We start from the raw sequence: 18,531 nt of genomic DNA, 5'->3' as shown, positions 1-18,531 counted from the left end.
CAGATAATTGTGCTTATTTTAAGCAAAAACTCACTTAATTTAGTTATATTTTTTTTATCGGAAAACAAGATAGAATTTCTTAAGTAATTTTACTTATCTAGTAAATGCTTCTTGATTTAAGAATGTTCCTATATTTAGCTTGACGTCCCTCTCTGGACATAATGGGTGGAACTTGAAGATCCAGCCAACCCTAACCCTACCCATAAACCTATCCCTAAATCTAATTATATCAAGATCAATTCATTAGGTCCACAGAGGTGGAGCTTGACTTTCGAAACATCATACACCTTGGCACCTCCTAGTTGTTTGGTCGTAAAATGCCATTTGTCTTTAGACAGTTCTGTCAGAATGCGAGAAAAGGATCCAAATGCAAAAGTAACTCAATTCAAAGTCTTTAATGTTCAACAACAAAGGTGGTCTGTAGTAGATAACACAGAACTGGAACTCAAAAGATGCTCTCCAGGGAGACAGCTACACAGAGGATACTTGTCAGGAGAGAAAACGTGGAGCAGAAAATCAGTAGGAACTCGTCCTTGTAGAAAGTAGCTCGAGCAGAGTAAGCTTAATAGAGGCTCACCACAGCAGGTGACTGGAAACAGGGCACACTAAGGCGAATGCTGCTACACAAGACAAGACATGGTGAGAATATGCTGACAAGATGAGAGAGCGTAACACACACAGTAATCCGACACAGAACAGAGAGAACAAACCCCAGAACAGAGTAATCAGACAAGACTAGAAACAGGTGTCACCGCAAAGCAACATGAGCGCTGATTGTGATGATCAACAGGTGATGTCAGAGTGCAAACATGGAAGTGTGTGTGTGTTGGTGTGTGAGTGAGATGAGTGTGTCAATGAGTGTGTGTGAGAGTGAAAGAGAACAGAGGAGCAACCCAGATCCTGACAAGTACAGGTGAAAATACTGAAGTGAAGTCAGCATTTTACTCATTTACTTACGAGAGGAATATAAACCACATTCAGAAAGTAAGTACAACAATTGATTAAATTATTTTCTCCTGTTTATCAAAGGTGTACAAAAAATACATAGAAAGGCAGATCTAGGGTAGTACACAATGTACTAACAATACTTATAACATCTTAAATGTAAAACATTTTATTTAAATGTATTTATTTTAATTTCATTTAATGTAAAACAGATTATTATATGCTCTTTAAAGCACATAATTCTGGGAACAGAAAGTGTATTTTATTGTGTGTTTTAATACTCTGCCGGTAAAAATAGCAAGACTTAGTAAGATTGGATAATGTAAGGATTTATTGATTTATTTGATTGTTTTTATGTTTTATTAAAGTGATGCACAGAGAAAGATCAGAAATATTTAGAAGATTCTGCTCTCAATGAAAAGCACTCAAATTGCCTGTATAGAAACCCGCAGTAAAGCTTTTATAACCTAGCTACAAAATCACTATCATTGAGAACAAGGAACAAAACAGTGCAGCCTGTCAAACCGTTGGACTCTGACTCATTTTATTTGAAATCAACAGATGAAATTATTCATTAATGACTTAACTAATACATTTGTTAATGTATTTACATTCATTTAGCAGCCTTAATATTTGCAGTACACAATGTCAAGTAAGTGCATTCTAGTATACAATCTAGATGTGATCAAAATAGATGAAGAACATTTTTGCAGTAAGTTATTACAGTGTTTATGGCAGAAGGGGTGTGTTTTTCCTGAAAGTTGGTATCAGTAGATTGGGTAAAGGTTGGCAGCTCGTTCCAGGAACTGGAACAGGGAAACCACTGTACGACTGGAAAAACTGGAAGAACTGGAAGAGAGAGCTACTCTCTGAGAGAACAAAGGAAATTAACATTTGAATTCACCCTTGTGCAATATCGAGACGAAAGTCTCACCTCCTAATCTAAATGTCTTCTCTTCATCCCCAACTCCTTCTCCCTCATGCTGAGATCACCAAAACTCACACAACTCCTGGAACTGGAACAGGGAGGGTTTAAGGTTCTTGAAACCACCATATGAAGAGTTCAGATGCAAAAGCCTCTAAATGCCATCTGAAATTTTCTTATAGAATGATAATTTTTATCAAGCTTGTATATTTAAGTTCAGTAATTTCACTTAAATGACAATAAATAGGTAATATTCATTGCCATTTAAGTGAAATTATTGAATTTAAATATACAAGCTTGATAAAAATGATCGTTCTATAAGAAAATTTTAGATGGCACTTAGAGGCTTTTGTATCTGAACTCTTCATATATAAATGGTGAGACAGAACATACAATCGGTACAAATGACCAGGCTGTTGTTGCAATGTGGATAGTAAAGCTCAACTGGTCATCAAACACTATCCCAAAGGTCCTTCTTGTTGTTGTTGCTGTTATAGAAACCAATTGAACAGTGATGCTGTGGTCGACTGACAGGTTGACTGCGGTCCGATCAATCATAAAATAAACCAAATTAATCTTCCAAGTGAATATAAGTGTGGAGATAATTGCTTTATACAAACTGTTGTGACAAAGTACTGTGTAACAGAAAGGTTCTCTTCTCAGATGACTGAAAAATTGCAGTTTGATCACAGAAATCCAGTGTACTGACGTAATGACCTCCAGAAAGAGTCACTATAGAGAGCATGACATAATGGACAAGAGGTGAGAATAAAACTTTTTTTATTCTGTGAAAATTTGTGTTGTTTAAACTGTACAGTTGTTTTGGCAGCGGACTACTTTAAAACACATTCACTACTTTGTTAGTTATTTGTCACTTATGTAATATTTGTGTGCTTTGGGTTTGCCAGAGCAACAATGTCACACACCTTATTAAGTGTTTAATCTCCGGCAGCAGTCATGGGTCACTTGTGTGCTTTTATAGTCACCTTGAAATCAAAACTGACATTTTTTTTTTTTATGGAACATTGCAGTATTTATTATATTGTAGATTTCTTGTAATCTCCACTGACTTCAACAGTCAGATCTAGCCCACTGGCAAGGAGCCATTGACTGCTGTTTGTGAAAATGAGTTCTGATATGTCCACCCCACAACTTGTGAAAATCTATGACCGTAGACCTTATGTGCCCGAGAAACAAGCACGCAGCCAGCTTTAGAATTTTGTGTCTTTGAGGATTTTTTCATTACGAAGAACAGTGTTTAATTGCTGCTATGTTTTAGTCTAAATAAGGGTGAATCTCCTGAACCCAGCTGTGTGTCCATGAAGAGTGACCAGTCAAGAGATGATGTAATCAACTTCAGTTCAGGAGACTCTTCTACTGATCTGAGGTGAGGACAATGTTATGGTTCATTAGTCTTGTGTAGCCAGACCTTCAGACTCACAACAGAAGGTCTGGATTCCCTAGCAGCTTTCATTGGCCAATGACTTCCCAAGAGACTGTCTGACTGACATGGAAAGCAACCAATAGCAGTTTGTGTTGTTCAGCGTCATGTCTAGGGGCGATGAAAAAGTTGATATCCCTACAATAACAGACCGACGTGTAAAAAGCCGGATTCCATCATATCTTTATTTACACGATATTAATCTTTTACATTGTAATGCTTTTATTTTTAATATTTGGCTAGTTTGTGTGCTGCTGCACTTCCCTGTGTATGTAATAAGCAGAGTGTACGAGTGTGTTGGGCTCATATTACTAATGAGCTCTTTAAATAACAAAAAAATACTGCGTCAGACCAGGTTTCAGTTGTTCAATGGTGTAGTCTATTTCAGTTGCCTCAAAATAGCAACATGCCAACAATGTGCCTGAACACACCTCATTTTCAGACCAGCACGCCCTTGGGTGCACAAATAGGCACAAATGCATTTGCTATTTAAACAACGTGGCGCAGGACGTGAAAATGATAACTGCATCGGGCTATTGAGATCCTGATTTAAAATCTCAAACTTAAGTTATAGCCTACTGGTGCACTGCTAAACAATTTTTTTTTTGTTTCTTGTAAAACCATGGTTAACACTATTGAAAAATACACACATTCAGATTCACATTCATCAATGGTATGGATGTTGTGAACTTAATATATTTATCTTATACCAGAAAACTCAATGAGAAGGAAGAGGTTGAATTGCTTGTCCAGAGGAAGACAAACCCGACAGACCTCGCCTGTATGCTACAGACAAGTAAGAGCTTGGAACTGTTCAATAATATAAAACCTCTCAGACCCCTTTATATTAAGTGTCTTTAATTACATTGTACTACCATTTAAATTAATTATTTGAAACAATGCACTTTACTGTGTACATGCATGTTTTTAAATTGTACTTATATTTAAATAATACCTGCATGTAATTACACCTGTAATTGATTTCTGTAATTACATCTAATACACTTTTGACCTTTCCCTTACACCTTAACCCACCCTTAAACCTATCTTTATCCCATGTTTTGTTATACACCGTCAACAACAACATTGTAGTTAAAGGGATAGTTCACTTTGAAATAAAATTTTGGTATGTTTTAGCTTACCTCAAGGGCATCCAAGATGTAGGTGTCTTTTTTTCCATAGTAGTTTCAATTTTGATATTTTTAGGTCAAACCGTTCTTGTCTGTCCGTCATATAATGCAGGTATACGGTCACTGTCTCAAAGAGCATGCACAGAGTCCAAATTAAAACAATTCCACATTGTCCAAATTAAATAATTCCCCGTCGTAAGTACACATTGATGGCCTAAGACACGAAACGAGCGGTTTGTGTGAGAAAACGAACAGTATTTATATCGTTGTTACCTCTTGAACACAGTCGCGTCTAAATGATCTGAGGGCGCGGGCGGGTATAGACATATACACTAGATGTCGCCTTGGCTACGGTTTCGTTCCAATGAACTGCAGTAGCCAAGGTGACGTCTAGTGTATATATCTATGCCCGCCCGCGCCCTCAGATCATTTAGACGCGGCTGTGTTCAAGAGGTAACAACGATATAAATACTGTTCGTTTTCTCACACAAACCGCTCGTTTCGTGTCTTAGGCCATCAATGTGTACTTACGATGGGGAATTGTTTATTTTGGACGATGAGGAATTGTTTTAATTTGGACTCTTTGCTTGCTCTTTGAGACAGTGACCGTATACCTGCATTATATGACTGACAGACAAGAACGGTTTGGCCTAAAAATATCAAAATTGAAACTACTGCGGAAAAAAAGACACCTACATCTTGGATGCCCTTGAGGTAAGCTAAAACATACCAAAATTTTATTTCAAAGTGAACTATCCCTTTAACAATTGATTTTATTTGACGCAAGTACATAGTAGTTAAAGACATCTACTATAAAGTGGGATCAAACTTACTGCTGATGGCAACTTGGAAACAACCAATTTATAGAAAGCATAGTGTGATTTAATAGTATATAATAATCCATGAAGAAAAAGAAAAAGCGTTGCTGATTTGACATTAAAGACACATTTTATCAGGGGGTATTTACAGAAAGCAGGGATAACTTATGTCACATAAACCCTCTCGATTGATTAACCCAAAACTTTTTGGAACCAAATGTTGAGGTTATCAAGTAAATCAAGCAGCTGTGAAAAATGATACACCAGTGTTTTGCCAGATGAGAAGTTTATCTATTTATCATATTTTTACTCTTTCTATTCCTTTTATAACGGTATCACCTTTATGTATCTTTTAATTCCTTTTAAAACTCTTTTAATTTTCCTTGCTTTTATTTTGTCATTATTTTAATTCCTTTCTGCACTTTGAATTACCATAGTGTATTAACCTGTTAAGCTGCAACCCCACTTTTGAAAAATCCCAAGAAATGACATACCCAAACTGAAACAGATACAGTTCATGAACCCTTTGTACTAAAAGCACAAGTATGATCTCATTTGAAAGCTGACACCTGGCAGTTTATTGTAATGTAGAATTAATTATTGTCATAATGACAAAAATTGTTATAAATAGCTTCAAAGTTTTGTAAAGTTATTAGAAATTATTTTTTATGAAACATCCTCATGAAAATAAAATTGAAGTTGGCCCTGGAGCAGTCTAGAAATGCACTACAGCTAATGCCACATGTCTAAACATTTTATGTTTAAAATCTTAAGATAATAAGTCCAAAACTCTGTATTTAGTGAAATGTTTTTCAAGACCATGTCATGTGACTTTATTTTGATTTGATGCTAAAATGCTACTGATATTTAGTGTCATCTTCTTACCATCTATGCAGTATATTGTCTTTATTGTTTTGTGGTGCAAACGAGCCCCATTCAGTCTCAGTCTCCCCCTGAACACATTCACACCTCTCCAGCCTGGTTATGGCTCTAAATATGCATTTCTTTTGTCTGCATTAGTTACTAACGACTGGCTATTCACATGCTATTCATATGGTTTCAGTCACTAATTTATTTTCTCAAAGTTCACCCTTACATTCTAAACTGTTTTAAATGCATTTCTTGAATAAAGAAACATTTCAGTAAGCGTTCAAAAAATAATAAAAATATAACTTCTAGGTGGCAGGTGCACCTAGGGCTAGCTAGCATGTTAGCTTAGCACACCATCAATACACGACAATTTATGAGATTAAAACCATGTTTGTGCTTATAAACTTACTTTATAAAGCAAATCGAGTATTTTAAATAATTTTCTGTGATCTAATTTGGCTTCAGATAAAAAAATCAGACAGAAAATATACTATTGTATACTGTTCTGCACAATGATAGTCTATATAGATTAGCATTACATTATAAATATAATCTATTATTATGGAAATATTGGCATGGATTGAAAAACACAGGTAACTCAAATATCATAGCAAACATGTTTATTGTCTTCAAAACGACTGTTTCTCCATGTTACAGCGCGATCTGTTGTTAGCTGTGTGTGTGTTCGAGGCTTCCTGGATTGTCACATGATTATGGCACTTCTTCATGTTCTAATACTGTGCACAGGGCGGCGAGGGCGCCCTCATGCTATTGGTATGAATTGAAAACGCATTAACAGAGTATACAAACGCTCATAATGATTACATCGACGCATTTGGGTATAAATTCAATAAATATTATTCCTGTCTATAGAAATCTGATGTAAACCTATGAGAATATATCAATATTTCTCCAAATCTGCACATTTTTTAGCTAAAAGCCCGGAAGGACGTTGTTTTGTGTATCGCTGTCATGACGACGGCACGGGAGTTTTTTTATGAATGAAAGCGGCTGACGCGCATAATTCATATCAAAGGTATCGACTCATTTTTTCATTTCATAACTCCTGACACAAATTAAGAAATAACTGTCGCTATAAGTTTCTCAGAATACAATAGTGGTCAAATTCTGAAACTTGAGTCTTATATCTTTGTAATGATGTATAGTTTGTCAAGGTATAACATTAAATCTGATAGTAACTTTGAACTATTTATAAAAAAAACCGCTTCAGTGCGCCCGCGCTCTGGCAACGGTTAACAGGTTAAAGGTGCTTTATATAAATTAACTTGCCTTGCCTTATCCACCTACTCCGTGTAAACTTACCCAGGTAAATCACATAACCTGCTTTCTAGAATACCCCTCATAAGTAATCTCATAGTTAGATTTGAGTAATTCAGTAGTCTGTTAGAGCATGCTGCTAAAAATGCTAAGTTTGATTTTTAGGATTTAAGATGCATTGTAAGTCACTTTGAATATAAGGCATGGCAAAAACTACTCTGTTCTATTGTAATTTCTGTTAATGATTTTCTTTAGGATTTGCTCCTATATATCTGCAAAAACACAAATCCAGACTGGGAGAGAGATTTCAGAGGCTAAATGAAGGAATATCATATCAAGGGAACTTAACACTTTTGAATGATATCTATACAGAGCTCTTCATCACAGAGGGAGACAGTGGAGAGGTCAATAATGAACATGAGGTTAGACATATTGAGATGTCCAGAAGGCCAGAGATGCAGGAAATACCAATTAAATGCAATGACATCTTTAAACCCTCACCTGGACAATACAAACCCATCAAAAGTGTATTGACACGAGGAGTTGCTGGCATTGGAAAAACAGTGTCTGTACAGAAGTTCATTCTGGACTGGGCTGAAGGAAAAGCAAACCAGGACGTCCACCTCATAGTTCCACTTGCTTTCAGGGAGTTAAATTTTATGAAGGAGGAAAATATCAGTCTAATGGAGCTTCTCCATCAATTTTTCTCAGATATAAAGGAACTGAGATCAACAGACCTAAATTATTACAAAGTTATGTTTATCTTTGACGGACTTGATGAGTGTCGACTTCCTTTAAATTTTCGAACCAATCAGACCTTGTCTGACGTCACACACTCCGCTTCAGTGGATGTGCTGCTGACCAGCCTCATCAAAGGGACACTGCTTCCTTCTGCTCTCATATGGATAACCTCTCGACCAGCAGCAGCCATTCAGATCCCTTCGGAGTGGGTTGATCAGGTGACAGAGGTACGAGGATTCAGTGATCCTCAGAAAGAAATATATTTCAGGAAGAAGATAAATGATCAGAGTCTAACCAACAGAATCATCGCACATATCAAATCATCTAGAAGCCTATACATTATGTGTCACATACCAGTCTTTTGCTGGATCTCAGCTACTGTTCTAGAGACAATGTTGGGTGAAGCAGAGAGTGCAGAGATCCCCAAAACTCTCACTCAGATGTTCACACACTTCCTGATATTTCAGACTAAACTAAAGACCCAGAAGTATGATGGAAAAAATGAGGTAGATATTCACAAGGTCAGAAAGTATATTTTTTCACTGGGCAAATTGGCATTTGAACAACTGGAAAAAGGGAACCTAATCTTCTATGAGGAGGACCTGAGACAATGTGGCATTGATGTCAGAGAAGTGTCAGTGTACTCAGGAGTTTGTACCCAGATCTTTAGAGAAGAGTTTGGGCTGTGTCTGGGGAAGGTGTACAGCTTTGTGCATCTGAGCATTCAGGAGTTTGTTGCTGCTTTATATAGGTTTCTCTCCTTTGATTCAGACAAGAAACACAAGTCGGAAATAACCAGTTTTCAAAAGAAGGAAGTGGACAAGGCTTTGCAGTGTGAGAACGGACACATGGATCTTTATCTGCGCTTTCTTCTGGGTCTCTCACTGGAGTCCAATCAGAGTCTCTTGCGAGGTCTTCTGACACATACAGGAAACATGTCTCACAGCAGTCTGGAAATAGTTGAGTACGTCAAGGAGAGGATCAGGGAAATTGACATTCCAGAGAAATCCATCAATCTGTTTCACTGTCTGAATGAACTGAATGATCATTTTCTAGTGCAGGAAGTCCAAACATACCTGAAAGGAACTCGTGCCAGTCGTCTCTCTGATGTTAGTCTCTCTCCTGCTGAGTGGTCCGCTTTTGTGTTTGTGTTACTGAACTCAGAAGCGGAACTTAATGAGTTTGAACTAAGTAAATACCATCAGTCAGAAGAAGGTCTTCAGAGGCTGCTGCCAGTGGTCAAAGTATGCAGAAAAGCAAAGTGAGTATTTTCATTGCTTTACTATTTAATGTATATTTAATAATAAAATAATAAATATTGAATCCAAAATATAAAATGTAAGTGTTTGCACATACTTACATTTTATATTTTGGATTCAATATTTAGTTCTAATATAACTTTTACATTGTATAATTTACACTAAAATATGTGTTTATTGTTTATATGAATTGTAAAACTGTATTGTTATGTTAATATGTAATTAATATGTAGTTAATATGTTTAACAATGCAGTTTACCACACACTTATTATGCTTTCTCCCAGTCTGAGTGGCTGTTATCTCACATGGAAAAGCTGTTCAATTCTGGCCCAAACTCTCAGAAATTTGAGAGAGCTGAACCTGAGTCATAATAATCTGCAGGATTCAGGACTGAAGCTACTCTCTGTTGGACTAAAGAACTCTCACTGTAAACTTAGGACATTAGAGTAAGTATGTCTTCACTGCAATCAGTATTTACTAAATATGAGTGGGAATAACATGACATGTAGTCTAAGAAAATCTGAGGTCTTGGTTTACATTTAGTTTTTTCTTTGTCTTGGTAGTTGTAATGATGAGGCAGTGTCGTTGAGATCCATTTGCAGTATCTTTATTGGTAATAGTAAATGTAACACAATCAGGCAGGGGTCAATCACCAAGAAAGGATATATCTGAGGCAGGGGTCAATCACCAAGAAAGGATATATCTGAGGCAGTCCACAATCGTAGTCGATGGGCAGGCAGATAATCAGGGCAGGCAGCAAACAGTAAAGCATAAATCCAGTCAAACGAAGCAGGGTCACAATGGCATGAAGCAGAGAGTCGAAACAAGTAGAACAGTCCAGGATCAGTAAACGAGGAATCAGTATAAACAGGGAAAACGCTCAGAAATGTCAACCAGGGTGAAACAAGACTTCACACTGAAGCAGTGGAGAAGGGATGTATAAATAGTCCGGGTGATGAGTGGCAGGTGTGCAGATAATCAATAGCAGGCACGGGGTTATGGGAAATGGAGTGAAAATGTGTAATGTTAATATTTGGGAGATGGAGCCCTCTGGTGGCGAGTGGGAGGAACCACAGAGGCTTGATTCATGACAGTAGTAATTTCCAACACTCCAACACTCACTGTTTATTCGACATGCTTTTAACTTGTCATTGACCTGAATTTGTGTTTAGAGTTTATTCATTCTCTCTCTCTCTCTCTCTCTCTCTCTCTCTCTCTCTCTCTCTCTCTCTCTCTCTCTCTCTCTCTCTCTCTCTCTCTCTCTCTCTCTCTCTCTCTCTCTCTCTCTCTCTCTCTCTCTCTCTCTCTCTCTCTCTCTCTCTCTCTCTCTCTCTCTCTCTCTCTCTCTCTCTCTCTCTCTCTCTCTCTCTCTCTCTCTCTCTCTCTCTCTCTCTCTCTCTCTCTCTCTCTCTCTCTCTGCAGGCTGTATAACTGCAGAATTGGTGAGGAAGGTTTTTCTGCTCTGGTTTCAGCTTTAAGGTCAAACCCCTCACACATGCAAGAACTGGATCTGAGCTGGAATAACCCAGGAGTCTCAGGAGTTATGTTGCTGTCTGATCTACTGAAGGATCCACACTGTAACCTGGAAAAACTACAGTGAGTGTTATTATTTTTGTCAAGTATTCATTACTTCAATGAGCTTATTTCAATGTTTCTGCCTTAAAATATTACATTGTTTAAATTAATGATTTTTTTTTAGCTAACTGTGATTGGTATATGTACATTTCTGAACTACATAACTTAGACAGTTACCTTTGATAACAGATCACTCTAAATTGTAATGTGGTCTCATGCATTTTCTGTAAAGCTGCTTTGAAACGATGTGTATTGTGAAAAGCGCTATAGAAAATAAATGTGAATATGAATTGAATATTATAATACAAATTGGATTATTTCTATCTCATCTGTCTCTCTCTCTGTTTCACCTGGTACTGCCAATGGTTGGATGGTGTGCTGAAGGTATGGGGTTAGAATTGTTGCATTATTCCAAATAAATAGATTGATATTCACAAACAAATGTAAAGAGATCCACAAACATTTATAAAATGCTCAAATAAATAAAATGTGATTTGCAAATAAAAAAAATATTTACAAATGTGTTTTATGTCACAAACACAACTCTGACCAATCGTAGCACGTTCTCGCTACAACCAATCAGTTTGTTACGTTAGTAGCATGAAAAACAAAACGGTTATTCAAATTGGGAATAAACTATATATATATAAAATGAGCAAAGAACATTCCCCATCACCATCCATGAATTGGTCTAGCACAAGCACACTGAGTTAGGTTCTCCCGCAAAAAAAAAAAAAAAAAAAAAACCTTTTCTTGATTTCTTGTTTACATTGCATCTGCACTTTGTTGTTAATAATGAATCATGAAGAATTCAGTCAGTGAGCATGCACAGAATACACACTGAACAAAAGTTATTGCTTATAATGCTCAATATTGCAAAACATGTAGTGTATAAATCATGGATAGCAATGTGAGCAGATCTAAATATAATATTTCCACAGTGGCCTCTACTGACCTGGTGTCACTGACAATAACTGCTTTATATTACCAAAGTGCAGTGTGCCACTCAATCCAAAGCTTATTTTTATTGTACACCTCAGTCACATGCTTTTAATCCATAATGTAATTTTACCTGTTGTGTGTGTAAGGAAAGTTAAGAAGGTTTGCAGATTTAAGGAAGGTTTCTCTTTCTCTCTGCAGGCTGTCTGATTGCAGTATTGGAGAGGAAGGTTTTGCTGTTCTGGCTTCAGCTCTGAGATCAAACCACTCACACCTGAGAGAACTGAATCTGAGCTCTAATAAACCAGGAGATTCAGGAGTGAAGCAGTTATCTGATGTACTGGAGTATCCGCAGTGTAAACTGGAGAAACTACAGTAAGTGATAGACAACCAGCACCCATCTTGGATACCAACTGCTCCCTTTTTCCTGGCTTGATAGAGCAAACAGTGCAGGACCCTTAATATTCTCAGCTGCCATATCGAGATATTATATTGAGGAGGTTCTCAATAACTTTCTGCCCATGTGTCCACAGTATTTGAATTGCAAAGTGAACAAAAAGGGGTAGAAACTGTAGATGCTTAATTCTGTGCAACACAAATGGAGTAGCATAAGCCTTGTGCCCTAATTGTTGAATAACCAAGAACATGTACAACTTGTTCAGACCAAGGGTTAAAAAAAAAAGTGTTTGTTTCCAGATTGTATATATTGATTATTCCAAACCGGAGTTCACAACTCAGTTGTAAACTTACTAGAACCCGTTCGTTTACAGACATCATGCCAACAACATCTTCCATATGTGGAAGCACATACCAATGACCAGATTGTAGTCAACAAAACTAAGGAGGAGTTTAGTAAGGGATGGGGATAATCTGAATCATATTTGTTGGGAGCATAAACTGAGATTTCTTTTTAATGATTCCATGATCCTAAAGCATATGTAAACCACCCATGTTCATCAAATCCCATTTTCTCTATTAAGCACAGGAATCTTCTGTTCTTAAAGGGATAGTTCCCTTTGAAATTAAATTTTGGTATGGTTTAACTTACCTCAAGGGCATCCTTGTGTCTTTGTAGGTGTCTTTTTGTTCCGCAGTAGTTTCAATTTTGATATTTTTAGGTCAAACCGTTTTTGTCTGTCAGTCATATAATGCAGGTCTATGGTCACGGTCTCAAAGAGCAAGAACAGAGTCCAAATTAAAACAATTCCCCATCGTCCAAATTAAAACAATTCCCCATCGTAAGTACACATTGATGGCCTAAGACACGAAACGAGCGGTTTGTGTGAGAAAACGAACAGTATTTATATCGTTTTGAGCTCTTATACACAGCCACGTCCAAGTGATCTGAGGGTGCGCGCGCATCCTGGTGTGTGACATATACGCAGACTGGTGCATAGATATATACACTAGATGTCGCCTTGTCTACGGCAGTTCATTGGAACGAATGCTCTTTGAGACCGTGACCATAGACCTGCATTATATGACTGACAGATAAGAACGGTTTGACCTAAAAATATCAAAATTGAAACTACTGCGGAAAAAGACACCTACATCTTGGATGCCCTTGAGGTAAGCTAAAACATACCAAAATTTAATTTCAAAGTGAACTATCCCTTTAAGTATAACAACTCCACTTGAAGCGCTATTATGAGATGAAGAAGCTATGAGTTTAAAGTCCCTATTCTGGCACTGAGTAACGTCAGAAACCCTAAAGCTGGAATCTTTTGTAAAAGCTATGTCAGCTTGCTTATGATGTGAATCAGGAATGGGCAACTTTCCTGCAGAATCTAGCTCCAACCCTAATCAAACACACCTGAACAAGCTAATAAATGTCTTCAGTATTATAAGAAAGATACAGGCATGTGAGTATTTTATCAGAGTGGACCTAAACTCTGCAGGACAGAGGCCCTCTAGAACTGTATTTGCTCACCCCTGACGTAAATATATATTTATATGTCTTTAAAACAAAAAAGAACTACAAAAAACTCAGCTCGGAACATTGTTAGCATAGTTAAAACAGAGAAATGGACATCTGAAGCATCCGTCAATAATTATATCTTTTATCTTTTTGTGTTTTGTTGAATTTGTCCTACATGTGTTTCTTACTAAGAGGCATAAATGAGAGAACACAAATATCTGTGCAGCATTAAAAAGTTAAAAAGTATTTTTCATTCTGATTTCTAAGCAAAGTAAAATCTATATATGCAAATTTAACAATACTATAACTGGTTCACAAAGCTGCATGTGCATGAAATACAACACAACTGTATAGACGTCACTCCCATATACAAACAAATATATATATACTTTCACATACATCTCTTATAACACTCACTAATATAACTCTTTATTATATATGTATCAGTTACACTTTATTTTAAAGTGTCCTTGTTACAGTGTGATTATACTTTTAAGTACTGAGTAGTATTACATGTACTTACTAGGGTTATGATTAGGTTTGGTTTAGGGTTAGTTGCATGTAATTATGCATAATTTATAGTAATTACTTTAGAAACTACATGTAAAATGTGTAACAAGGACACTAAAATAAAGTGTTACCCATGTATCCAACCTGATCTCACAGGAAAATGTAAGAAACTACATGTAAAATGTGTAACAAGGACACTGTAAAATAAAGTGTTACCCATGTATCCAACCTGATCTCACAGGAAAATGTAACTGTTACTAGGTGGAGATTTCGTATGAATTCGTATGATGTGAATTGTAAAAAAACTGATTGTCCGCCCCTAAACATGCAGGGGTGTAAGCAGATCTTATGACAACATATGAATGACTTTGTTCAAATTCATACAAACTAGACACAAATTCATCAAAATGTAAAATAGTCACGAATTACCATGATATTATTTTGGATGTATCATATTTAACTCATCCCGCATTTATGCGTGTGTTGATTTGTAATCACAAGTTGTATTTCTTCTTTCTCTCTGCAGGCTGTCTGATTGCAGTATTGGAGAGGAAGGTTTTGCTGTTCTGGCTTCAGCTCTGAGCTCAAACTCCTCACGCCTGAGAGAACTGAATCTGAGATCTAATAAACCAGGAGTTTCAGGACAGAAGCTTCTTTCAGATCTACTGGAGAATCCACACTCTAAACTGGAGAAACTACAGTAAGTCATAATTTTGGTAACACTTTGCAATAAGGTTCATTAGTTAAAATTAGTTAATGTATCATCTAACATGAACTAACAATGAACATTACATTTTTTAAAGTATTTATTAATCTTTGTTAATGATAGTTAATAAAATACAGCTGGTCATTGTTTGTTCATGTCAGTTCACGGTGCATTAACTAATGTTAACAAATACAATCTTTGATTTTAATAACATATTAGTAAATGTTGAAATTAATATTAACTAAGATTTATAAATGCTGAAGAAGTATTGTTCATTCTTAGTTCATGTTAACTAAGAGCTGACATACTCTCTAGTTACCTCAGGATGGGCATCCCGAGATCAAACAGACTCATAAAAAATAATTAGTGTAGCTGCTGTTAAGCAAGGATAATCATATGCATTTGATCTGAAATAACTGAAGTATAAGATTATGAGATGCGTCTTTAAGCGAGTCTGAGCCCCGAACGTTATCAGGAAGGCTTTTCCAGAGTTTAGGAGCCAAATTAGAAAACACTCTCCCTCCTTTAGTGGACTTAAATATTCTAGGTAGCACCAAAAGCCCAGAGTTTTGTGACCTTAAAGGGTGATGGATTGTAAGGCGATACACAGGAGCTAAACCATTTAAGGCCTTGTAGGTCAGTAGCAATATGTGGTGTTCATAGTTAATCACAAGGTGGCAGTGTAATGCTTAAGTGTTGAGGTGGTGCTGAGGAATAGAGGGAAGAGAAGCAGAGTGTTCTGAGCATAGATATCATATAAAGGCTAGATGTCTCGTCCGCGCTGCTGGCCAATGGAGCTCGACATCCGCACACGGCGGCCATCTTACGACAGGGTGCTCGCTCACTCATAACATGGTGCATGTACTTTTAAATAACCATAACTTGCTCAATTTTCTACCGATTTTCAAACGGTTTGGTTTGTTATAAACGTCAGAGATGTAGCTATTATACTGCATACATATGAATAATTATGTTCAAAATGTTTAAGCATTCAGAATTATAGCCACGTTAATAACGTTTGTAAGAAACCAAACCGTTTGTAAATCCGTCCAGATTTCAGCGAGATAAGAGGATTTGTGTGCGTGCTGCTCACTCACCTTAATTCACAGAGCCCTGTCCTAAGATGGCCGCCGGTGATGCCGGAAGTGACTCCGCCTTAAGACATCTAGCCTTTATATGATATCTATGGTTCTGAGTACATGTGTTGAATAAAAAGCCTAGAAGGAGTTACTCTTGTCTTGTGCTCAATACTACAATACACAACACAATACTTTGTAATTGATCATTTATGTGGATGCACACAGTAAACTGGAGAAACTAGAGTGAGATATTTTATCATATAATGGTTGATAGGATTGTTCGATCTCTCTTTCTAATTTAAGAGGTTAATTTTTTTTCTTTCCATTTTCCTTTATCTATTATCACATATTTAGCTTTCAGCTGTTGATAATGACTGATAGGAATATACGTGTATGTCTGATTTGATTCTTTTCAATATTTCAGTTTATTGCCTTACCTGCGAGAAGACACCCATGATGCACCTGCAAACTACAAAACAAACAAATTTCTTCTGATGAACATGACTGACACACCTGACTGCCCCTTACTGGACAAATACCTGACCTGACCCAACAGCATTCAACATGAGGGCTTTCAGAGCTCTGAACACACACACAGTTGTGTTACTAGAGTGTTGTGATTAATAATAATGTCATGATACTATCCATAGTGCTACAGAATGTGGTACCATTACTGTCATGCAATGATGCGATGAAATCTGCTCTGAAATGTACAGCCAAGAACCTAAAGCATGTTAAAACTCCATTTGATTATGAACTATATCAAAATGATTGCAGGAATGTCTTACAGGACTATTGTAGCAGTCACTCAGGAAATATATATACAAAAAATTGTTACCCTCCTAAGGGAGTATAAAATATTTAAATTAAATGCCACTAATTGGTATAGTTGTATATATTTATACCATGGTCTCTCTAAATACTCGAATCTGATTGGCTGGAAGGTGTGCACATTTTTTTTTTAATTGTTTGAAAAGTTGAGTGGGGTCATATTGGCCCCAAAGAAAAAATGAGGGTTAAAGGATTTGTTAAAGCAAGTGTTATTTTCCTTTTTAACGGTTTGTATTTATGCTGGGATTCAGTTTGGGTCAGTTTCAGCCAATTTGTAAATGCCTATTTTTTCTTGTATTTAATAAATAGCAAATGATGCACCATAATCTACTTCTTTATTTCCTCTCCATCTAGTGAAAAATAGTTTGACATGTCAGTATACGAAGGCATCGGTGTCTATCAGTGTCTTAATATTTATTTTCTTTATATATTTTTAGTTTTTCCCATTTGTTCAAGCATTGGCCATTTCCCTTTTAAACTATTTTTTTCAGTAATTTTATTTAGTATTTATATTTTCATTTAAATTATGAATTCATGTGAAACTCTGTAGTAATCATAAAGTGCTAAAGTGAATAAGAAGACACATAGCTACCTGCAGCAAAGCTGCTAAATTACATCTAAAATAATTCAGTTAGTGGGAGAACTGGAATGGCAGTAACACTTTTTGTTTGAGCATATTTACTTTCAAAAGGGTTCTATTAGGCTACCATTTAGGTACTAATATGCACACTTTTGGAACTAATATGTACACTTTTGGCTTTCAACAGACCCATGGCCACCAAAGCGCTTTACATATTGCCTCACATTCACCCATTCATACACCGACGGTGGCATCAGCCATGCAAAGCGCCATCCAGCTCGTCGGGAGCATCTGGGGTTAGGTGTCTTGCTCATGGACACCTCGACACTTGGTCAAGTGGGACCGGGGATTGAACCACCAACCTTCCAGTTTGTAGACAACCTACGTGAACCACTGAGCCACTGCCACCCCACTTTATTTTTTTATTTTTTTATTTTTTTTTATTAACAGTTTAAAAGTTATATTAACAGACACAAAAGCATAAAACAATTAGAACAACAAAAGGCACATCAACACACACAAAAAAAAAAAGAAAAGAAAAAAAAAGAAAGAAAGAAAAGGGTCTGGATTGCCTAGTCAGCAAATATATGCAAGATAATTGTTGAGAAAATAAACAAATTACAATATTCACAATTGTTTTATAATTCAGTTAATTCACCACAGGAGAAGAAAATAAATGTTAAACTTCCAAAAGTTTCAAGAGAGGTCCCCATGTGGCTTCAAATCTTTTTTGTGAGCAAAACTCCCCAAAATGTAACCGTTCCATTTGGATAACATAAAGCATCTCATTTAACCATCTCCGGAAACAAGGGGCTTGTGAAGTTTTCCAATTGAGGAGTATTACTTTTTTGGCTGCAATCAAGCCTATCATTAGAGCATGCTGAAGAGTATGAGGGATAGTATCCATTACATCAGAATAGGCAAAAATAGCCAGATTGTGGTCAGGTTGAATGTTAATTCTGTATGCGCTAGAAAATATTTCAAA

General features: G+C 36.6%; 1 protein-coding gene across 1 annotated transcript; it reads left to right on the top strand.

Moving 5' to 3' along the window:
* Nucleotides 1-765: 765 nt before the first annotated feature.
* Nucleotides 766-17,290, top strand: LOC308680304 (NLR family CARD domain-containing protein 3). Its single transcript, XM_081348363.1, has 10 exons — nucleotides 766-984; nucleotides 2,534-2,632; nucleotides 3,150-3,257; nucleotides 4,025-4,107; nucleotides 7,663-9,409; nucleotides 9,693-9,854; nucleotides 10,831-11,004; nucleotides 12,124-12,297; nucleotides 14,877-15,050; nucleotides 16,560-17,290. Exons 2-10 carry the CDS (start codon nucleotides 2,583-2,585, stop codon nucleotides 16,681-16,683), a joined length of 2,796 nt encoding a protein of 931 aa, XP_081204489.1. The 5' UTR covers nucleotides 766-984; nucleotides 2,534-2,582; the 3' UTR covers nucleotides 16,684-17,290.
* The last annotated feature ends 1,241 nt before the right edge of the window (nucleotides 17,291-18,531 follow it).

Source organism: Scardinius erythrophthalmus, assembly GCF_964197995.2.
Source record: "Scardinius erythrophthalmus genome assembly, chromosome: 20".
In the NCBI taxonomy this organism is placed as follows: domain Eukaryota; kingdom Metazoa; phylum Chordata; class Actinopteri; order Cypriniformes; family Leuciscidae; genus Scardinius; species Scardinius erythrophthalmus.
Note: the sequence above shows the minus strand (reverse complement) of the source record. Positions and strands in the feature narration are given on the sequence as shown.